Source organism: Passer montanus, unplaced genomic scaffold, assembly GCF_014805655.1.
Source record: "Passer montanus isolate IOZ18808 unplaced genomic scaffold, ASM1480565v1 scaffold12, whole genome shotgun sequence".
Taxonomy (NCBI): domain Eukaryota; kingdom Metazoa; phylum Chordata; class Aves; order Passeriformes; family Passeridae; genus Passer; species Passer montanus.
The window spans coordinates 7,721,993-7,744,887 of record NW_024358722.1 but is presented as its reverse complement, the minus strand read 5'-3'; the positions used below and the strand labels follow the sequence as shown (position 1 = coordinate 7,744,887).

The following is a 22,895-nucleotide window of genomic DNA, read 5'->3' as shown; positions in this document are numbered from 1 at the left end:
ATTATTCTGGCTCCAAGCCAGAAGTGACCTTAAACAGAATATAGGGCCTGAACCTTAAACAATAGTAGTAGTTAAAATCAACAACTTGAAAGCAGCTGGAATGGTAACTTTGGATTGTATACAAAGTCCATCACACTCAAATCTCACTACCAGAAATGAGAGATAAAAGTGGGAAATAAATTTCTGTTTTACATCAACTTCCTTCCTTGTTTAGTTTTTGAGACCTCACAAATAGGTACTCATTAAGATACTTAACTAACAAACAGAACAGATGCCTTCTGTTTCAAATTTAAAGAATACCAGAGGTATATGCTTCTAAAATTACAGTACTTTACTTTTTCTTTTATAAATTGCAGCTTCATTTAGGCAAGTATGTAACTGTCTTTCTATTCTCAGTGCAGTCAAACTCATATGAAACCCTGAATTTATGGCATCCTTGGTCATATGTAAAGAGAATTTTTCTTTGGTTTAGGTAATGTTAGCTGAGCTAAAAGGAAAAGATGAAGTATATGCAGTGAAAGTCTTGAAGAAAGATGTCATACTTCAAGATGATGATGTAGACTGTACAATGACGGAAAAGAGAATTCTGGCATTAGCACGGAAACATCCATATTTAACACAACTTTACTGCTGCTTCCAGACAAAGGTAAGCTACATGAGTCTTTTACCTGTTTCTGCCCAAGGAATAACACTGATTATTTCCAGACTGAAAGAAAACAGCATTAAAAGCACAGCAATATTTTGAAAATATTTCTGGTATGTTTTTGGCATTTCAGTGGTATTTTACAGGAGTACTGGCTGCTGTCAAAAAGCATAACTACTATTACCTTGCAAGTACCAGGAGATGGCAGTAAATGAGTTTAAAAATTTTTTAAACCCACATGCATAAAATACACAAAAATGGCACCTACTGAGGTGCCATTTTCTGTTTCTTTGGTACATTAATAGGGTGTATCATTTGTTGAATTAAGTACAAATGTTTTTAGTATCCAGTGTGCAGTACTTGTGTGTAGAATTGCAGAAAAGCGATGACTAAAAGATCTTCTATCAAAATTGTCAGGAAAGATGAATATCACAGTGGGAAAGCCATAGGAAAATGGCTAGTAGGATCCAGATTATAGTGGTTTGAATATAGAAACAGCAAACAATTAATAGGTTTATACAGTTCTTAAAATAGTGAAAATGTGCTAGCATTTTATATGCTTTGAAGTTGGCACAAAGCAGTGGCCCAGGAAGGCGTGTATGTCTGTGGAGGGTGTTTCACATTCCGAATTTTATTATGTGTGTGAACATACTCTTAAAATGTTTTAACATATTATTTTAAAATTTATGACTAGAATTAAGCATGTCGTTTCAGATGAAAGAAGTGATTAAAAGACTGTAGTGGGGTGAGGTATAAGCTCTGTGAACAGAAAGGGACTTTCAGGACTGAGTACACTCCTTGGAGTATAAATAAATATATCAGCAGCCTTATGTGGAACATTGGTAAAGATCAGTAGTACATTAAGGAAATACAGACAGATTATTCTTCTGCTACTCCTCTGATTTCCTAGAGATTCCTTCCCTCTTTTGTACCATTCTTTCTGCCTTCCTCCCTGCTCTCCAAAGCCTTTCTTCAAAGATACACAGAAGTTCTTCTCACTGCCTTCTCTCTTCCCAGATCTCTTAACCAAGAGAAACTGTAGTTTTTGGCTTTTCTTGAGCTCAGAGGAACTCATACTGAAGTGGTTTATAGTTACAAGTCATAGGCTAGTGTCTCTTATCAAACAACCAAAACTACACCTACTGATACCTAATCAAATTAAAAATCCATAGTTGAAAAATTGAAGGGTTGTCATGAGCATGTCCTATGAACAATTTACAAGGAATTCTTTCTAAAGGAACGAAAATACCAAACACCAAAATATATGAAAAAGCATAGGCAATATGTCTGTAAAAGCATGCATTATTTATGGATGGCAACAAATGAAAATGCACCAAGTACATTAGTCCCTGAATGATCTTCTCAGGTTCAGTAGAAAAACAGGTAGAGAAACTTGCTTGAACAAACCTATTCTGTGTTAAAATAGCTTCATTGAGACAAAGGCTGTAGTACAATAGGTTTTAAGTGTGTTTCACAGTAGAATATAGTTACTTTTGTAGCTGCTATTGTGTGCCATGGCATGGTGGCTGTACTTTGCAGAACTGGTCCCTGAAGTGATCATGCTGGAATTAAATTTTACATTTCAAGTAGAGCGTATTTGTCGTATACACCCTGACTTAATGGGAAGGTTGACTCAGTATTCATTGTCAAAGCACTCAGAGGTTGTCTTTATGTAATGAGATTACTTGCTTTGTTCCTCTTCTACAAAAATGCAGATGTAGAAGTTTGACTTTGTATGCTGCAGTGTTTTCCTTCAGTAATCAGCTGAGAACACTGCAGAAAATTTACCTAATATGCTTTTTACAGTAAGTACATTTCAGTATTATTTATTTTTTATATGGAGCAGGCTTGCAGGCTTTTCATTAGTGTCATTTACTGAATGAATCTATTATTATCATGGCAAGTAAGGGATCATATTTTAAATTCCTTTAAAATTCAGAAATTGTGCCAAATAATGCCTAACACTGACATATATTATATGTCATACATTATATGCATGCAGAAACATTATATGTACACAAAAAACAGACATTATATATGTGTTTTTAGCCCTATATATTTAATTTCTTTTAGCAATTCCATCTAGCTTCCTTACTTTAAAGAAATACTCTTGAGACTGATAGTTCTCATGTTCCTGCTTAATACACAAGCAAACTTTGATCAAACCAATTTGCTTTAAGCCCATCAAAAATTGAGTCACCCCTGCCCCCATAAACATTTTAGATCTATTGAAAAAATTATATTTGAGTACTGTACTTCAGGAATGGTTTTGAAATGTTCTTCAGTGATATAGAAGTTGAGAGAGTTCAAAAGCTTGGGATGAAGTGTGCAAAGTTGAGACAGGATGTTTTGTCTGCAATAGTTTGAGGAACATGCTCTGCAGCCCAGTCCTACACACCAGAAAAAAGGTAAAACCTAGAGGCAGGGCCTCTGCTGATCTGGATTTTTATGTGGAAGTAGCTTAATTCTCCTAGTGCAGCATATCTTGTAAAACTGTGTCACCCTTGGACAGTATTTTCCAACACTCTTATCCTATGGCAGGGTATGGTTTTGCCAGGGTATGTTCATTGTGTCTGTCAGCATGTTCAGAGGTTTGGGTTGTGTTTTGTCTGTGGTCTCTCAGTAGTAATATGAATGATGAATGTTGCATTCTGTATTGGGCACTCCCGTGGCAAAACCTGCCCAAGGCCCAGCATACAGGGTACAGCATTTTTGTAGCAACTGACCTTTGCTGATCATCATCTTTGGTTTATTCAGGACTTCATTGTGTAGGTGTTGTTTTCTCAATAAAGGTATTGAGATAACATAGGGCATTTTCAGGGTTTAATTTTGTTTCCCCTCTTCCTCATATGTACTCTTTTTCTGTTGTTGGTCCCCCCCAAAATTATTGATTCTTCAATGAGGGGTTTATTACCTGACAGTAATCTGATGATGCCCAGTTTCCCTCTTCAGTGTCCTCTTCCCTCCCAGATCATACCCTTCTTCAGGAATCAACTATGGAACAGTATTAACATGAGGTTTTATTGATAATGCTTCAGTCAGGTGTCTGACAAAGGGGATTTAAATGTTTCTAGACATGTTTTCTCTGAAGACTTCCTTGTCTTCAATCAGTTGGATGTTTCTGAACTGTGAGAATTAAAGTGCTTTTTATGGAAAGGTCTAGAAAATATAAGTAGCTTCGCTTAATTCCTCCTACACCCCTGTCAGCTTTCTTCATAAGTACTTAAAATTTTTTAGACCTCTCCCCTTTCAGATGCATACACATGTATGTGCACACCCTATAATTTATAATGAATTATCTTAATAAATGCTTAAGAAATAAAATTGTGTTTAAATTATTTAAGGCAATGAAAGCTTTATTATGATAATTCAGTATAAAATTAGAAGACTAGAGAGCTGCTGCTTTTAACATCTGCCATTTGATTTTTTTATCCAACTTCATAAAATCAGATAAATTTGAAAATGGTGCTCACCTTCTCTTTTCATAACACTATGTTCAACAGACGTAGTAGAGAGTATTTTTAGTGCACACAAATGTTCCTGTTGAATGATAGAGTTGCAGAACTTGTAAAGGATGCTTAGTCAACATTAGAGCAATTTCTCTTAGAGGAAAAAAAGTGGTTAAATGAAGGGTAGACAAAGTCAGTTACTACAGGTGAATAGTCAGACTTATGCCACCCATAAAAACATTGCTCTTCCTTACAGTGTTAAAATCAGTGTATCTACCCATAGCATAGCTCCTGGGCTGGCCTGCAGGGCCATTCACTTCTTCCCTGTGTTCTGGTGCTGTGAGGTAGAGATGAGCCATGTGGCGTGGCAGGGGGACGTGGAGAAGGGGCTGTAGTGATCCCAGTGGGAGTGTGCTGGTCCCTTCACTGTTAGATGTCACCTGGTGCCTTACTGCTGCTGTATCCTGGTTTGTGAGCTCTGCGGTTCAGGTGTTGCTCCTTTCTGCTGTTTGCACTGTACCTAGCACACTCTGAGTAATGCTACAAATCTGGTGTTCATAAAGCTGAAATTCAGGATGTTCTATTCCATTTCAGCTGTCATGATGTCCCTTTGTTATTCTGAAAAATCCCTGAACCTCTTTCTGTATCAGGCCCCTCTAAAAACCAAGACTAATTAGTCTTCCTTCCACTATGGCTTGTATTTAAATATTTCCGAAAAGGATTTGCAAGTCCAGTGGAAAGTATAAAATGGCGTTCTGTTTTTAAAGTGATTTATTTTGTAAGAAAGTGCAGGAAAAAGAAAAGGGAAAGACAATCATGATGCTTGTGATTTCTCAAAGTCATGTTTTCTAAGTTAATTTACGAAGAATCCTTGTAGTTAGTGACCAAAACTGTCAATGGTTAAGGTTAAATAAAGTCTTATATGTGCATTTGTACAAAAAATAAAATTAAATGTCTTCTGCCATTATAGCTCAGAGGAGTGTCATTTATGATATACAGTGCAAATTAACCTGACTTGCCACTGTTATATTCATCTGGGACTAATCAGAGCTTATAATCCATTTTATCTGGTATTCTTGTACTTTTGTTGCTAAGCAGCTAAAGCCATTATACAGATATTGCTATATGGGTGTAATCAGTTTAACACAAGTTTGCATTGCCTTTTATTACTGATTAGTGTCAAATTAGAACTTTTTAGGTCCCAATTCTGTTCATTATTATTCCTGCTTCAGTGGATTTGTACGTGTGAGACAAAAGACTAAATTAACCCCTGTATTTTTAGCTATTTTAATGCTAAAATATTTTAATACAATTTAAATATACAATTATTAACAAAGGTTTCTTAAAGATAAGTGTTAACTATGGTAAAAGGTAGAATAAAATTCTAGGTCAACAGAGTGATGTTATTTATACTGTTTATTATGGTTCCTATTTATATACATTTATACACTACTTTTATACATTTATATTCAAACCTAATTTAAATGTTTAATTTTCCTGTGTTGCTATATATGCACATACACAGACTACGTACAGTATAAATTCCAAATCCTGGTTTATGTAGGCAGTTTATACCATAAGAAATTAAAATATACTGATTTTGGTTCTGTCTTTACAGTATTTCCTGAAGCACTTGAAGTTAGAATAATACCTAGCAGTGTTTTGTATATCATACAGTTAAGAAGTTATGTAAAGGTACAAAATTTTGGCAGAATATGGTTTTTCAGGAATTTGTATCATGTATATGTTAAATTTAGCTTTCCCAGTGGCTACTACCCAGTGTGGATGCACTGACCATCATCACTGGATTGTCTGAAAGTAGACACCATGGTCAAGAATAGTTGGAAGCTGATGATTAAATACTGTAATCATTGTCTCTCTCACACACACAAGCCCCTGTTTCCAGCATGATGACCCCATTTTGGGAAACTTGCTATTATGCAGCTCAGTTATTGCTATTGCTCTTGAAGGATTATTAAAGCATGGTTAGCTCACTGAAGATTCATTGTTCACATTAGTCCCTTTAGTGTTAAACTGCAAGTCAGGCTAGCAGTGCAGCCAGGCTCATCAAGGACCCGCAGGAGAAATTATTCCTCCAGCATCAATCAGAAGAGTCTAAATGCTCCTCTTTCAGACAGGAAGGACTTTTCTTTTGTGATGTGGCACCCAAACTGAACAGGACTCTTTCACACCCTCTCAAAGCTAGGGCTTGTTCCTCGTTTGCATGTGTACAAGTGAGTGCTGCAGCTGCAGCTCCGTGGATTGCTTTGCTGTAACCAGCTGAGGCCTCGACAATCCCGGGAATATCCCGAGTCAGCGGCCGTGGCCAGGATTCTGCGACTGCCGTCATGGAATAGGTGAGGGCAAGCTGGATTTGTGCGGACTTCTTTTTTAACCTTGGTCCTCGTGCCTGCTTGTTAGGGTTTTAGAGTTAACTGTGTCAGTAGTTCACTGTGTTAAAGACATCTTAGTGCAGCCAAGCGTAAAATTCAAAGTCAGGATTTTAATCCTGAGCTGATCATGTGCAGACAGGAGGTTTTTAGGATAACAGGTAGAGCTAAGGGCCTTTAAGGTGCTGTTTTTCTATCTCTTGGACAGAGTAGCTGGAATTACATATTAAACACTTCTGATCTTGGGAAAAGTGTATTTCTCCAGTTGAGGCATGCTTGAAAGGAGAAATTTTCAGAGTATCTACCCAGATGCTTTGCCAGTAAGTTCCCTGGCAAGTCTGTCTGTCTATCTTTTAGCAGAGATTTGAGGAGACAGGAACATTGTCATCCAAACAGGGAGAAGGGGGTAGCAGACTTTCAAACTGGAGTAGTCCCCTCACTTTCTGGATCTGCAGAATCTTGGTATAATCTTGTGCTAGGGATGTGTTAACTTCATTCTGGTTGGTTCCTGATCTGGCATTCCTAATCTTACAGCTCTTGTGGAAACACAGTACTGTTCTTCATCCAGCAGCATAATTTAATATTGCTGCTTTAAATGAAATGCTGTGTGTTAAAGCTGTGTTGTGGCTTTCAGTTTAGTTTTGTCTTGGGAGGGTGGGAAGGTTAAGGGTAATATGACTTGTGGCAGCAAGGGTTGGAATGAACTGGTTTATAACAGGATCTGTCACTCTGCAGACATCTGCTGCTACCTTCTTTCTGTCCTTCCCCTGCACCTACATTCTGAGACCATCAGCACAACTGTTGTAGGTTCCCTCATCTGGGCAAAAGAGATCTGAGTGCATGGCCCACCGGTCCCTTGTCATAGCACCCTTTGAGCTTGTATTTTATGGCCGTGAAACACTTCACAATTTGCCTCTAATAGGCTCAGGATAAAAATAAATTTGCAACAATAAAACCTATCTTTGAAATAGGTGAAAATGTAATGCTCACATGGGTAGCTCTTGGGATGCCTATTCATGCCAGCTGACTGCTTTAAATGTTATTTAAAGAAAGCCCATGACACGCAAGAGGTTGTGGGGAAACATTTTATACTGTGTTTGTTACGTGTTGCTCTTACAAGTAAACAACTAACGCAGCCCAAAGGAAGAATCAGGGAAAAGGAAACTGCATATAAAATTTGATTCTTCTGCAGCTTCTTTTCTAAATGCAGGAAATGATTCTCTTTGGAATTCATTTGGGCACTTTAATAGAACTTTTTTTTGGTAACAACAGTAAGCTTAATAAATTATAATTGTACACAAGAGAATTTCACCATGGGAATGAAGTGGAATTTACAAAACATTTGAGTTTGCAACTTTAGTTACATTTTCCTTGCTTTTTTAGCATCTACAGAGTCATTTTGGCATAACATGTCTTCTGCTCCATACACCACATATGGGCCAAACCTGGGTAGGGTATAGCTTGAAGTATGCTTCATCTCCTTTTCTCAAAACCACATAATCAGATTCTTTTTTCACTATTTATGCCATTTTATCTCCCATGTGGGTGAGTAGTTTTAACAGAACCAAATATGGGGTTTTGATGCAGGGTTTATTCTTGCACAGTTACTGTGGGCTCTGTAAGAGTAGCCATGCCCAGTCCACAGTCTCATGCATGCATGTAAGGAAGCATGTAGGGAGCCTCTCTGTGCTCCCACATAACTGGAGCCCAAGGATATTCTGTAAGCTGAGAAGTATTCAGCACATGGTTCTATCTCCTTAAAGTTATGACAAAGGTGATCTATGATATCAACTCAGCCTTTAAGAGAAGTGTCTCTCTGGAGGAGTGCGAGTGCCGTGTCACTTGTGCCCCTGTAAGTCCACAGTCTCTTCATAAAGGCTGAAACACTGGGTAAAGAGTGTATGCAACTTCCACAAACAGTAAGAAAAACTAAAGATAAATGTGTACAATATGAACAGGTAAAATGTATCTCATTGTTCAAGCTTTCTGTTCTCTTCTAGTAAACTGATCAGTCACTAAAAAGTGATTGCTCAGAACTGAGGAAACTTGAATAATAAAGACTCCTTCCACATCTTGTCTGTGCTTATTAACACATAGTTCATAGCAATGCAAAGAGTGTTTATGGAAGACATTCTGAAGATTAACATAAAAACTTAGCTAGCTTAATAGTGTATAGGATAATACCAGCTAGTTGTAAGTCTTCATATTTCCATAATCTAAGTTGTGACCTAGAGACATCAACCCGTTTTATCCTTAACACAGCCAAGAAAGATCAAGTTGCAGCTCTTTCTTAAATAGTATGGGCATAGTAAGTTGCCCAAGTTGCAACTCTTTCTTACATAGTATGCCAAGTTCACAAGAAGGAAAATTGTCCTTTCAGGTATTTAACTTTCCATTCAGCCTATAGAAGGACGAATGGGATCCCTTTTGTAAGCTTCTATCAATAAGTTTTTCCAAGAAGCTTCACAGAATGATATAAAATAACAAACTTGGAACACTCTTGCTGGTAAGGAGTTTATTGAAATGCCTATGGTGGTACTTATTTCCTCTTTTCTGAAATTCAGAAACCCAATATTAAAATCACACCGAATTCCTCTACTTAAAACTGCTTCATGAGTTGTAGAAAAAACTATGCTCTGAAAATAAAGCATGCTAGTTTCTTCTGTGCTGCTTTACTCATTTTAGAGGGTTTAAGATGGCTTAAATGATAGCAGAATTTTGGACAGTGTTTCTTGTTGTCTAACTAATTTATACTTGTGGATTGCCAGAGTTTTCAGCTGTGTGAAGCATATGCTTTGCCAAAAATTAATCAAGTTCTGGAAACAGGAAAGTATGGAAAATAAAGCAGGTACAATTAATGCTTTTAAAGGTCACTGTTGCATTTATAGAACTGCAGAAATCTGGACAGTGAAGAGAGGTGTATGAATGATTACTTTCCAAAGGTATTGAAAAAGCCTGGCTCAGGAACTTGTGTTTATCATAAGAGCAAAATAAGGTAGTATGTGGGGTAGTGTGTGGGATCAGTGGATATTCAGAAAGACCTTCATTTTCAGGAAGGGTTCTGTAAACATGTTGAACAGGGAATATAATATGTAGACTAAGAATTTTGCATTTATTTATAGGTTTTCATTAATCCTGAGTACTCATGTAATTTTTGCTTGAAATGTGAATTTTAAACTTCTTGCTAGATTTCTTTTGTCCCCTTTTGAGAACTGCTTTGTATAAAGGGCCAAAGAAAAGACAAAACTGAATTCTATTCTCATGAAGTTCTGCATAGGACGTACGAGCAGAGTGACAACAGCACGTCTGGTCCAGTCTCTAACAGTGCCAAAGCAGATGCCCAGGAAGAATGTAAAGGATATAGTGCCATTTTTCCAGAGAACTATCCCCATACCATGAGATAGATGGCTTGGGCATTTCCTGAGCTGAAGAGGGCAGGTTTACATGTAATCAGATGGCACTTTGCACATAATATTTTTTTTGTGGCAGGTGTGAAAAGTGAGAAGCTGTTTGGAAACGTAGCTGTTGGTCAATGTTGCATTTTGTTCATCTACGTGGAGCAGAGAAATCCTCTTAATACCACATCTGCAAACAGGCAGCTCTATAATGCAATATAAATATTTGCACCTTTTCTTTTAAGTGATATTTATGAAAGTATTGTCTATGCCATTAAAAATCTCAAAACTAAGGTAGCTGCACTATATTTTCATCATCTTCTAGAGTGAAATAATGTGTCTGAGCACCTGGAAATACCAACTATAATACTGAGTGAGGTTTGTCAGATAGAAGAAATTCAGGATTCCTTGCAGGTATTTCAGTAAGCATGTCCATAGTATTTTGTTCTCCATACATTACATAGAAAAGGTATTACATGTTGTAAAGCAGGTAAACAGTATATAGTAAATTCGATAGAACACTTCTCAAGTTGCTTTTTCCATTACTGAGAGGAAAAGTACTGAAAGAAAGAGAGAAGTGTTACACTATCTTGTGCTTTCCCATCAGGAGCATAAGCAGTGAACCACAGCTGGCAATGCCATGTCAGAGCCAAAAGGGCATCATGCATAATGCATTAGACTTAATTAAGAAGCATGCCAAAGAGTGATGCCATCCTCTCTCAAATTATCAGTCTGCAGTGTTTTTTGAATTTCTGAAGTAGAAATCACAGAATATGCTGAGTTGGAAGGGACCCACAAGGATCATCAAGTCCAAATGAAATTAAGCTTTTTTAAAACTTGATTCAGCCACTTTAAATACATTTACCTGAACATTTCTTAAAGAAATGATTTGGTATAGACAACTTTCAGAAGGGAAGGTAGGTGTGTTGATGTATATATATTATATACATATATATACATATATATATATATAGATGAATATAATGCATTTATTTACAGACCCATAGTAGGGGACAAGTTTTAAAAGAGAAGTTAATTAGGTTATTTGGGCATGCAAGAAATCTCTCTTGTTGTATTTTTAGACAATCAAAGAGTAAAAATAAAATAAGGTTTGGCCAGGAAGAGGGTCTGTCTTCAGGACTTTAAAATTCTATATAGCTCTGTGGTATAATTAACTCCTGGTAAGTCCTTTTTGGTTGCATTGAGATGTGAGAAGCTTGGCAGTCATGTTTCTGAAGTCGCACCCATTCTGTCTTGTGCCACACATTCTCATGTTTGCAGTATTCAAGAATAAGTCCTTTAATGGCAACTACTGTGTTGCAACAGCAACAGGAAAGGAAGCTTGCAGAGCTTTTCTGGCATAATGAGAAAGCGGAAGATCGTATCTAATGAGATTTCTGGATCAGAAATGAGGGAGTTTTAGATAGGAATCTGAATTTAAAGAGGCTTAAACTCACCAAACCTCTGAACTTTTGGAAATTTGCCATGAATCTGTGGGAAAAGTTAGGAAATAATTGTTGCTGGGTGATATGCCCGAGGAGATTAACTGCTTTCTACAGTGCTCTTCAATGTGGTATTATTATATAAAACACTCAAAGTGGTTCAAATATCCCTTAGGCTAACGTGTAATCTCAGCCACATGTGTAACCCAATATCTGAGTATTGTTTCACTCTGCTTTTTAACTGGATTTAGAATGATGATTTGGGTCTCCAAAGCCACAGGCGGCTCCCCAGAACCCAAATATTACCAAGTTCAGGATTTGATAGCCAATGCAGACTGCATTAAAATTCGTTAACCATTATCTGATTGCACAGTTACCATCATTCTGTAAATAGCATTGAAAGGGGGTATATTTACTGGCCTTGTACAGAGAAAAGTAATGTTTTATCCATTAGTAGTGTGTTGTTTTTAAAGTTGTTTACATTCTTTGAGGAAATGCGGAAGCTACTGCTTGAAGAGGTTAGAGGACATATGAGTTTATGGGTTCTTTTTGAAAATGTTCTTGAAAGAAATGCTAAATTAAATTATTCAAGTAATAGCAGAGAGAACATAATGTCTTGGCAAGCTGAATTTACTCTGTTATATTTGAATAAAGAAATCTAAACTCTGGGGGGAAAAAGAGGTTGTCAGATCTTATCATGATACAATGAAGAATTATATAATTTTTTGGTCCTACCCATGAGTTTTATTTGCAAGTTACTGCCTTTGTCAAGTTCCTGATGGTCCCAGAAAGATAAGCAGAGTACAAATAAAATCATTGGATGGTTGATGTAGAATGCTTAAAAGGCTAAAAACATGATAATCTGTTGAGAAAAAAATCTGAGGTTTAAAATTATTTTTGCTTTTCCTTCTTTTTCCCTGTAAGAATAGATGTCTGTTAATTTAAAAAGTAGTAACTTGTGACCATTCCTTAAAGCTCTCCTTTGAATTGTATAAATCCTTCTCCCATAGAAACCTTAGGTTATAAACTTCAAAGGAGTCTCATGAAGCCTCGAGGTGGAAGTGGGTGAAATTTTCAAAAAGTTTTTCTCTCCCCTATGGAACTAAAGACATGGGAAATTGTGTCAGTGGAACTGAGGTTTGCTTTGAAATGCTGGGTTAGCACAACCACAAAGTACAGAATGGGAAGGTTCAAATCACTGCTGATGTATTTGCTGAATCACAAAGGCTAAGTCTGTGCAAATTGTTCCCACTGCTCTTTTGCTCCTAATTCCAGAGAACAACTTTTAGTGATTAATATACTTTTTCTTAGAATGAAATATTACACTGGGCCTTGCTTACAGCATGTTATATTCCCTGGACATGTTTTAGTCCAGGAACAGTTGTAGAAATGCAACATAAAACCAGTGGGGCAAATATAAACTATGAGTTCAACATTTTGTAATCGTACAAAGAAAAATGTATCCCACTGGTGTTCTTGTTCTCCTAAAGCATGAGAATTATTTTTAAATCTGGTCAGTTATCAGAAACTGGTTGCATCATTCTGCTTTACTGGCTTGCTGTGTGGGTCTGTCAGTTCAGTTCTTGTGGCCTCTGTGTGGGCTTTGATCCTGAACTAAGAAAGACAAAGACTTGGCCCTCTCTTTGCCTTCACATAACCCCACAACAGCCATAAAAGTTAGATGAATGCTTTGGAAGTTACTGCATATGGTGTGGGGAAGTGTTATTATTTATTTTTAAAATAATTACGTGAGCCTTTGGCATAATTTTTAATTGAACAACTGGTAACTGATCTAGGTAGAAGTGTCCCTGTTGATGGCACAGGGATCAGAACTAGATAATTTTTAAGGTCCCTTCCAGCCCGTTTTTTGATTTTATAATTTTACAAAAATGCACTTCACTAATTATTGTTTTCTAGATACTGACAACTGTGAGCAAGAGTTTGTTTATATATTATATTCTTCAATGTGCTGAAAAGTTTTGCTGCTTCAGGAACAGAACACTCCAGTTTAAAATTTAATTATAAATAAATAAATTTTACAACCTGAAATTAGAAAAATAAATATGATCCTGCTTCATTCTGACACATAGAGTGAAATCAATTAATAGTAGAAAGAAAAACAGCCTGTTTATTTTTATAAAACCTCAAATTTAAATACATTTGTCCACAAGAAAAGACAGAGAGAGTGTATGTGTCAGCAATGTAGGATACTACTAGGGGGGTTTTTTAGAAATTCACCAGATACCTATTAAGATGGTCTTATAAATATTTTTGTTGCAATCCTGTTTGCATTATCCAAAGAGAATGCATTATTCATGCATTATGTAAGGAAAGGCATTTTGCCTTAACTTTGCATATGTGGTGGAAAAAATCCTAAAAGGAATTTCTCGTGTCTTCTTGAAGTGTTATGAAGCTGCCTTCACTCCTCTGTTTGTAAATACCATGGACATTTTCATAGGTGATGCTTGTAATCTCACCAAAGGCACCAGCCATTTCTGCTCATTTTCTTAGTATAAAAGGCTATTGAACCTCCTTTTAAAAATGCTGTTGTTCTACAGATGGTATTTTTGGCAGGTAAGAAGCAAAACTGAGTCTATAGATATTCTTCATTTTTACTTACTGCTTATCAAACCCTGTAATTGTCTTTGCATGTTTGCAAAAATGCAAAATTTACATGTTCTTTATAGTCAGCCTTATATTGAGAACTGATATTGAGAAAAGGGTGCTGGAAACTATGTCTTTAAAGCCATGTATTAAAAATAAAGTTAACGTTCCTTACATTATTCTTATTTGCATGGAACAATAAATTGATGCTTCAGAACTCAAAACTGGAATTGTGATTTGATCCAGAACTCATTGAATTAATTTTGCTTTTGATTAAGCTCACAAAGATGAAAGCAGGATACTGTGTGATGGCACTACACAGATTTCAAGAGTGTCCTATAATGCTTTACTGATGCAGTGTGTCACCTGATGAGAATGGTTATGGAAAAAATACTGGAAATGTACTCAGCCTGTATCTGACAGGCAGGTATAAATAATTGAAAACTTTTCTCAGGATATTGCCCAAGTTGTGTGGCGTGGGGGAAATCAGGTTTTGTTTGTACGTTTTTCAGTGAAGCTGAAAAGGTGAGATTAACTATCAAGAAAATAGAAAGCAAGATATTCGGATCTGTTTGTGCAGAAATGAAACATGCTTTATTCCAGGCTGTTTGGAGCACTGACCAATTAATATTGCAGTGTAATGATGTGTGCACACTGATCTGAGACTGGGTTGGTGCTGGAGGATGAGGATGTCTTGCCCTCTGCTCCCCCTTGCTGGGTCTGTCCAGTCTTTCCATTGTATCTGATTCCAGTAAGCCCTTGTATGGATGAGTTGAGTTGGTTTTCTGCTAGAGCTGAAAACTGAAGTATAAAAAAATAATCTGTATGCCATTGAGGAGCTCTAACCTGCCTGATACTCACTGGTGCTTGAGAGGCAGCAAGCATGGAAGAGGCTGTCACTTTCCTCAGTGGCAGTTCACTGCTGGGACAGTAAGCCAGCTGAGAAATCCCATGTAGCCCTGCCTGTTCAGACAGCAATGGATTTTCTTCTTAAAAGAGTAAAAAGAAAATCTGAACTGCAGGTTTTTCGCAGTGGTGTTTCATGGTTGTAATCACCTTAGAAGTGATCCTAAACTCTTTATACTCATGATTGCTATTAAGTTGTTCATGAGAATGGAAAACAAGATTTGTGGGTCAGTTTTGATCCTTTTGAAGATAATGGTTCTATTCCCCCTGACTTCAGAAGGGTCAGAAACATTAGCCCTCTCTATTTTTTTGCTGTGTCCAGAAAGAAGTATGTGTTGCAGATGAGATGTGTCATTTTGTCATCTGTTAGAAATTTGGCTTTTGGCACTGCTACTATGCAGGCAGCATGTGCAGTTGCTGTTTTGTTTCTGGGTTTTGGTGAATTTATTTGTTTTGTTTGTTGATCTAGTGTTTATAGTCAATAAAGCCTCAGCAGTAGCTGTTACACATAAATTGATTAGAGCCTTAAGGTGACACGCTGTCATTTTCCATGGCTATCTTTGGAAGTAATTGTTTCACTTCTGCCCAGCATTAGATTATGTGGATTAGACGGTATGTTACCTATGCAGCAGAGGGTTTATAATGGCTGATCCCAAATGGAATGTAAAATATCCGAACATGCATATTTAAAGGACAGGGAAAAATTGGCCAGCAGATTTCTATGTATCAAATACAGCATTTAATTTGGAGAACAGCTGGAGATTGCAGAGCATTTGTAGAATAGTGTACACTGGTGTGAGCACTCTCCAGACACATCGATCTTTTGGGAGCTTGCAAATGCTTGTGCCTTCTCTTTTCTTCAGGCAGTTTTCCTGAACTTTCTGAGACATCCCCTGTGTCTGCCTGTCACTATCTTCTCACAGGGCTGCGAGCTCTCTAGGCAGGATCAGCCCTGCTCTCTGACCACTGCTCTGCTTTGCATCACTGCCAAGTGCATGGCTGCCAGTTTGATGTCTGCAATCTTGACACCCTGTGCTTGAACAGGACCTGGCTCAGTCAGATAGATACAAGTCTTAACCTGCTGGCTACACTTCCTTGGTGCCTTACTCACTGTTACAGTAGTTTGTGGGATGAAATGGGTAAAACAGGAAAGTCGAATAGACAAAGTAATTTGAAAGGCACGCACAGGAGAGTTTGCCATGGCCACTTTGACATTTTTGTATCATGAGGCTGTATTTGTACACATTCTTGACAACTTTTTGAAACCGTTTCTGCTTTCTCTTCCAAATCAGAAAAGAGGATTCAGGACAGCTTGTTTCAGGAGACAGAAACAGGTTAACACTGTTTTTCCTGGCCAAATCATGTATGTAAAACATGTGCAGCAACATGTTTGTATATTCGTGCACTCAAAGCACATACACTTCTTCTAGAATATATTTCTGTCCTGCTCGTTCAGTGTTCATTTAGCTTCATCTATGTACATATTAGTTATTTCCATAAACCTTTTTTAATATGTCTGCTATAATTTTAGAATTAGGAACTACTTAAGGATGTTTTCCCCTTCTTTTTTTTTCTTTTACTTTCCCCAAAGCTTGACTTTTTATCTTAAGTTGATTTGAATTTTCAGATGTATTTTATATTCATATATATATATCTATATATATCTATATATGTCTTTGTGATTAAAACTACATTCACATTACAGATGAAATCTAGATCCACTGCAATGATTTTAAACATGGCTTCTACTTAAATTCATTAGTATGTACTAATATAATACTCTTTTTTTCACATTTCTGTTTAACCAAATACTAGAGAAATATGTGTTCACATCCCACATTAAAGTGCTTTGGACTGCAAAAAAACCCACTGAATCTCTTTGGCACTGGGAGGAAGAGTGCTCAGTGTTGAAGGCTTATGAGTCATGATGCATGGAAATGATCCCTGCTGATCATCATGTAGCAAGAGAAGAGTCACTGCAGGTGTCCATGGGGTTACTCTTCCATGTTACAACACTGGCAGATTTTTAACGTAGAGAGAAATTATTTCTGTGAAGAGAAATACATGGAGTATATGATATTTGTGAGCAGTTCATTCCAGCAGAAAGGCTCCTTCCTTTTGCTGGAATCCAACACTATACATGCTGGAGGGTAGGTGACTTCAGTTTTCTTCCAGTTTTCAAACCACAGAGTCTTTTAGCTTACTATTTCCAGCACTTAGTATGTTAAAGTAAATATTAAGCCCTATCTTCATACAACCTTCAAGAATGAAAGTATTGATTCACATGAATACTATGAAAGTATTGATTCACATGAATTCAGTGCAGATCAGGTCTTGTGTATATACAAGTTATCTTGGTAAGAAGTTTGTAGGAAGTTTTTCCCCCTAAGGGTTTGTGTAATTTCTTAGCTCTATGTCCTTCCATGTAATTACTTTAAATCTAGATACACCACAGGCATTTTGAGTCAGGCTTGCTAACAAAAATCTTTTGTCTTTTATTTTTTTTATCAATTTTTGTTTTTCCTTAATTGTATATGTCAGTACTCTTGCTGATCCCTGTTAAAGGTGCTTGTTAAGAGCAGAATTTTGTGTTGTACATGTTGAACTGGTTTAAAGAAAAAAAGCTAGGTTTGCACTTTTAATGACCCAAACTTTCATTCATCATAGAATTCTGTGCTTAATCTGTTCTAGGATCTCTGCCATAATCTTATCGCTTTAATTATAGTCCCCAAAAATGCAAAAAATGTTATATAACTCTTTATGAACTTGTTTGGGCTTCTTATAGACATGCTTATATGGCAGGGAAAATGTTACGCAGTCCAACTGTGGCATAGGGGGAAAGTCATGCAAGCAACAATTAGGATCTGATTTTTCTAAACAGAAACTTGCAGAGATACTCTGTTGACAAGAAATACACAAAGAAAAGTTTCAGTATAGTTATCTGAAAAATACAGACTTCCAACAATTGGGTAAATTTTACTGTGTCAAATTGAAGTTTGTAAACTTTTTTGGTTTTTTCTTATGCAGTCAGATTTTAACAGATTAAATGTGTGTTTTAAAATGACTTGCATAATCCTCTATCTGTAATTTAGAAAATTGTCAGTGCATTGTTTTCCTATAGAGCTAAAATCCATTGGGGATCTATGCTGTTGTAAATGTTGTAAGAATCGATGTGTGCAGGTGTTACTGGGCTAGAGTCAGAACTGCTTTCAGTCTTTTCACATTGTAAAGGGTGTTTGAATCTCCTTTTGTGGGGTCCCTGAAAGAAGGAAAGTGTTGTCATTAATGTCAAAATGTGAAAGGCAAGAAAAAATATGAGGAGCTCTATTTTCAGTTAACAAATTTTTTGTGTGGGTTTGCATTAAAGATCTATAATGACACTTTTGTAAGAATTACTGACCTTTGAATTGTTCATTAACTCTATTTGTAAGTTTCCTTGATGATTTGAACATGCTTTTTCTATGTCTTCAGACTCAATTTTACTTCAAATCTGTCATATTTTGACACTTTTTTTTAAATGTCAAATAACAGGTCATAAAATCACAGTAAAATTTAGGCTTAGAAGGGAGTGTCCTACCCATCATGCATTCATGTGCACATGCACACAGGCACATGCACACTGAAAAGCAGTGATTGATCAGCTTGACCAGTCTGCCCAGAGCCACAAAGTCTCTCACCTTGATAGCACCAGCAAATCTTAATGTGAGAATAAGTCACGGCGTAAGCAAAACTTATTTGCTGGAAAAAAAAAAACAGTTTATGTAGGGTTTGCCTTAAGAGGTATGTTAAAGTGTTCGAAGAAATCCCATCATGTATCAGAAACATGTCAGCTGCTGAACAATTTCACACAAATGGTATGTAGTTGGAGATATTTGTGTTAACACAAATATCACAGACAAGAGTGTCAAAATGAAGCCCATGTATAAGCATTTTTCAGGCCATCTGAACTATTGGAAAATATGGCATGTGTGTTGGACCAGATCAGTCATTCTTGGTGAATAGTACATCTGTTTCACAACCTGAGAAATTGTCTGGACTCAAAAGAATCTAAATGTCAGAGCTGCCATCAAGCCATCACCATTGTCATATTAATGTGTAACTCTTGTAAAATCTATTATGTGAATATGAACTCCACATTTATAATGTACAGGACACAAAACTTGTTGATATTTAGGAACAGCCTGCTTGAATGGGTATATTGGTTATTTTAGTAGATATCCAGACTTCCAGTCCTTGTGTGTTTTGTCTTTGAAGTTTCTGGATTACAGTCAAGAATAATCTGGGCATTTTGAGGGGTATGTCACATTTTCATTTTGATAATGGGAACTGCTTGTGTAACTTCTTGACTTTGATGGTTGCTACGTCAGAGTTTTATTGAAGATCACAGTAACACAGAAAACCATTGTTTTATTTCCTCTTTGTTAGAGCTTTAAAAGTCACCCATGTGTAATTAGTGATAGTGAATTGCAGTGCAAGTCACATCCCTGTATCACCAACAGAAGCTGCCACAGGAGCCCAGGAGCTTCCAGATTTCTTCTCCAGGAGACTTTTCTGGCCAGTTCTCCAACTTTGTTTCAGTTTGTAATCCTTTCTCCATTAGTGATAGGTGTCCATCTGGAAAGAGGCTTCATTCAAACTGTAAAACACTGTCTGTGCAGTTGGAAGTCTCCTCTGAAATGAATTTTTAAGAACTTTGTTGGAAAAAGACTGTCAGGAGTTTGGCTGCTGCTTTCAGGCTGCAAAGCTCATCTTCATTTATTTTTAGAATGTATGTACACTTTATTTTCTCATATCAGGACTATTTCTTAATGGGCAATCTTTCAGTATTTTTTTACTCTCTTAATAGTTTTGTTTTGGCTTGAAATATGTAGGAGTAACATGTAGTAGCAGTATTTGGGAAGATCACTCAGGAGTTTGAATTTCTAGCCAACGTTGTATCTGAATTACTGCCTCTCAGTGCAGAGAGTGACTTCTGAGCTCTTCAAAGCTGCCAGAACATTCATTTTGGTTCCATTCCAGCCCTGCTTTTTTTCCTTCTATTTTGATCAACATAAAATAAATATTGCTGAGGCATCCAAGAATCATGGGGGGCTGGGTGGGGGGCAGTTTCTCTGAGTGTATCTCCTTACATGGCACTTATCACAATAGTGCTTGTGCTAAAAATTCCTCTTCTGTGAGGCAGGATCATGACATTTAGTTGCTTTTTATTTCTCAGAAGCAATTTTTGCAACACTTTGAAATTGCTCAAACTCTCAATTTTTCTGCAGCAACAAGTTTAGAGAGGAAGGGATTCCAGCAATGAATAGCTTCTAGAAACTATGCTGGCATACAAAGTATCTTATATAAGAAGTCAGATCTTGGGCTTGTTTTTTTCTTCCTCCCTTTTCTGCCCAGCCCCTTTTCTGTGCTAGTGAAGGCCTTTGTTATAGCAATAGCCCAGCTGGATGCTACTTCCTCTGCTTAAGTGAAGTTCAAGAAACCAGCTGCTGCTTTAAAGAAAACTGCTTATTGTTAAGTTCCCCTTCTTCCCCCTGCCAAGGTTAAACATGTCCCTTCTCCGTCAGCACCTCCAGTGTAATGTGTCCCCAGATATTGGTGGGCACGCCTTCAAGGACATAAACTCAGTCCCTACCAAGCTACCTGCTGACAAGGCAGAATGGTAGACAACAGCTTTTAAAGTTGACTTAATGTTAGCTAGTCACACCAAGATGAGTTTCCCTTCCTTTAGAGGCTTTTTCCTATCCCCAGAGCAGTGCAAGGTAAAATTCAGGGACTGAGAACTTTTAGCAAGATATTACTTTTAGTTTTCTTACTCTTGCCTTAATCTTTTCATTACTACTGTAATGAGCAGTATTTTTCCTTCCTCCATATAAACCTCTGAAAATTCTGTATAAAATATTGTACTTTGACATTTTTAATATGAGAATTTGCATGATAGCTCCCAAGAAGTTTTTACTCCTATGATTCACCCACACTTATATCCAGTAGGAAATGATTGGCAAAAAATACATTAATAGCTTCTTCCTATTTTCAAGCAGCTACTTTTAAAGAAGCTGATCACTAAGGCCTTGAAATGCTTAGCTTAAAAAGATGAACTCTATAACCTGTTTTTCAGAAGTGTATTGTGCAACACTGAGATAAAGTCACACAGCCAAACACAAGTTTATAAAAATTCACTGCTGTACTGAGATTTCCTGTAAAATTCAGCTTTCTGGGTATTGAGTATGATGCATTCCCTAATTCTATGATTATGTGCATTTTTATCCCAGACCATTGCTGTGGTAAAACAGGAGGTCTCTTTTTCTGTGTCTGTGATAATCAATGCAATACCTTGCTTAGGATACTTTAAAAATCAGTAATTTATTTAAAATTTATTTAAAATTGGGGGATCAGAAGAAAATGTTGTCATCACACTATCAATCTGCAGTCTAAAGAGGTGGATGGGCAATAGATCAAGGTACAAAAACATTCCTAAATCTGGAATTTCTTGGATTTCAAATATTTGACTACTTCTGTAATGCTCTTTTCCATATTCTTGTGCAGGTTTTTTATTTATGAGTGGTGCATGCCCTTTTTGTATGCATATATATATTCTCAGTGATGGGAAATCAAGCTTAGTCCTTCAGATCCAGCCTTTACTGTTATATGCAATTTTGTTTCCTTCAGGGAGGTACATAATGTGGCACTTGTTTTATCTTCTTTTTGTTTTTAAGTAGTTTTACATATATATACCTTTTATTTTCTCTAGGGAGAGCTATTCTTTGGTTTACCTTGACTGGATTTGCTAAATCTGTTGTAAGTCTTCAGTAAAGTGAAGTCTACAGCAATATCTGAAGCCTACCATAAAATTCTTTATCAGAGTGATTTCAGTAATGTGTGTGCTGTTGTGTGATAAATGGCTCATGATTTGATGACAGAAGAGTTTAAGTGTTACTGTCACATCCTAGTCACATCATCACATCTATTCAGACACAAGGGAACTGAGAGGTAAAATTAGAGGCTTTTCCCAGATCTTTTAATTGGTTGTTTCCAGTGTAGGAATGGATACATAGATTTTATCTAATATTCATATGATGGTTGATTATATCCACCATTCTGTGTGTTTTCATAATTAATAATATGTAACATGAGAAATTTGTGTGGAGCAGGGCTTGCTGTAAATTTGTAGCAGATGTCCTTCACAGTATTGTTTGCAGTCCTGCCATCTATCTGGGGTTTGTATCTTCTGCTGAGGACACTGTTTCTAAATGCACATCTCTCCTAGAGAATCACAACAGGACCTCCTTTGTATCTCCCATGGAATCCTGAGAATGCTGCCCAAAGTGTTAGTTTACTTTATCTGAAGGGGAGAGAGGAAAAAAAAAATCACCACCAAACTTGCTTGTTTTTTCTAAACTTCTGTCTGGTGTTCCCACCTGGCCAGTGGGAGATAGGGTGCAGAGCTCCCATTTAATTTACATCTGTGTTGCACTATCATTGAAATGAGAGGGGTGTGAAGCTATGTTTAGTAAGTCTTTCTGATATTCCTCAAAGGCTAAAAAAAAAAGCTTGTTGAACAATATATTAATTTTGAAATCACTGTATTTGAATGTAGCTGATCTGTTTTTCTTAAAATATTTCTGGAGCTGCATATGAGCAGTGGTTGCAGATTTTTAAGACTTGGTTTCTTAAAACCAGGCTTTTCCCATAGAGATAGCTAAGCAAATATACAAGTCATTGAAAAGTTATGAAAATTCCAGTGTTTAAATCCAGCATGACAAAAATTTATTATTATCTTATATAACTGGTAGTTATTTTCTACAGAAGATTTTGACAGATTAATATTGCATCATAGCACTGATCATTTGAAGCCAGTTGTCCAAACAAGGCAAATCCAGGTGCAAATTCATCAGCACCTACCACTTTGATGCTGTGCTCAGTGATAAAATATATGGATGGTAAAAATGTTGATACTATTTTTTTCACCATTCCTCAAACTATTTCATTAATGGAAAAAAAGGAATAAGCCTATGAAGGCAAAAACTGTGAAACTCACTAAGAAATAAATAGTTTAAAAAAAAAAAGTT

General features: G+C 36.7%; 1 protein-coding gene across 2 annotated transcripts in view; it reads left to right on the top strand.

Moving 5' to 3' along the window:
• The window catches only part of PRKCE (protein kinase C epsilon), a 286,207-nt gene that overhangs the window by 186,887 nt on the left and 76,425 nt on the right, over window positions 1-22,895 (top strand). For both annotated transcript variants that reach the window (XM_039697891.1, XM_039697892.1), the window contains exon 10: window positions 473-646. In XM_039697891.1, coding sequence (XP_039553825.1) covers window positions 473-646 — 174 coding nt within the window. The remainder of the gene's footprint in view (window positions 1-472; window positions 647-22,895) is intronic.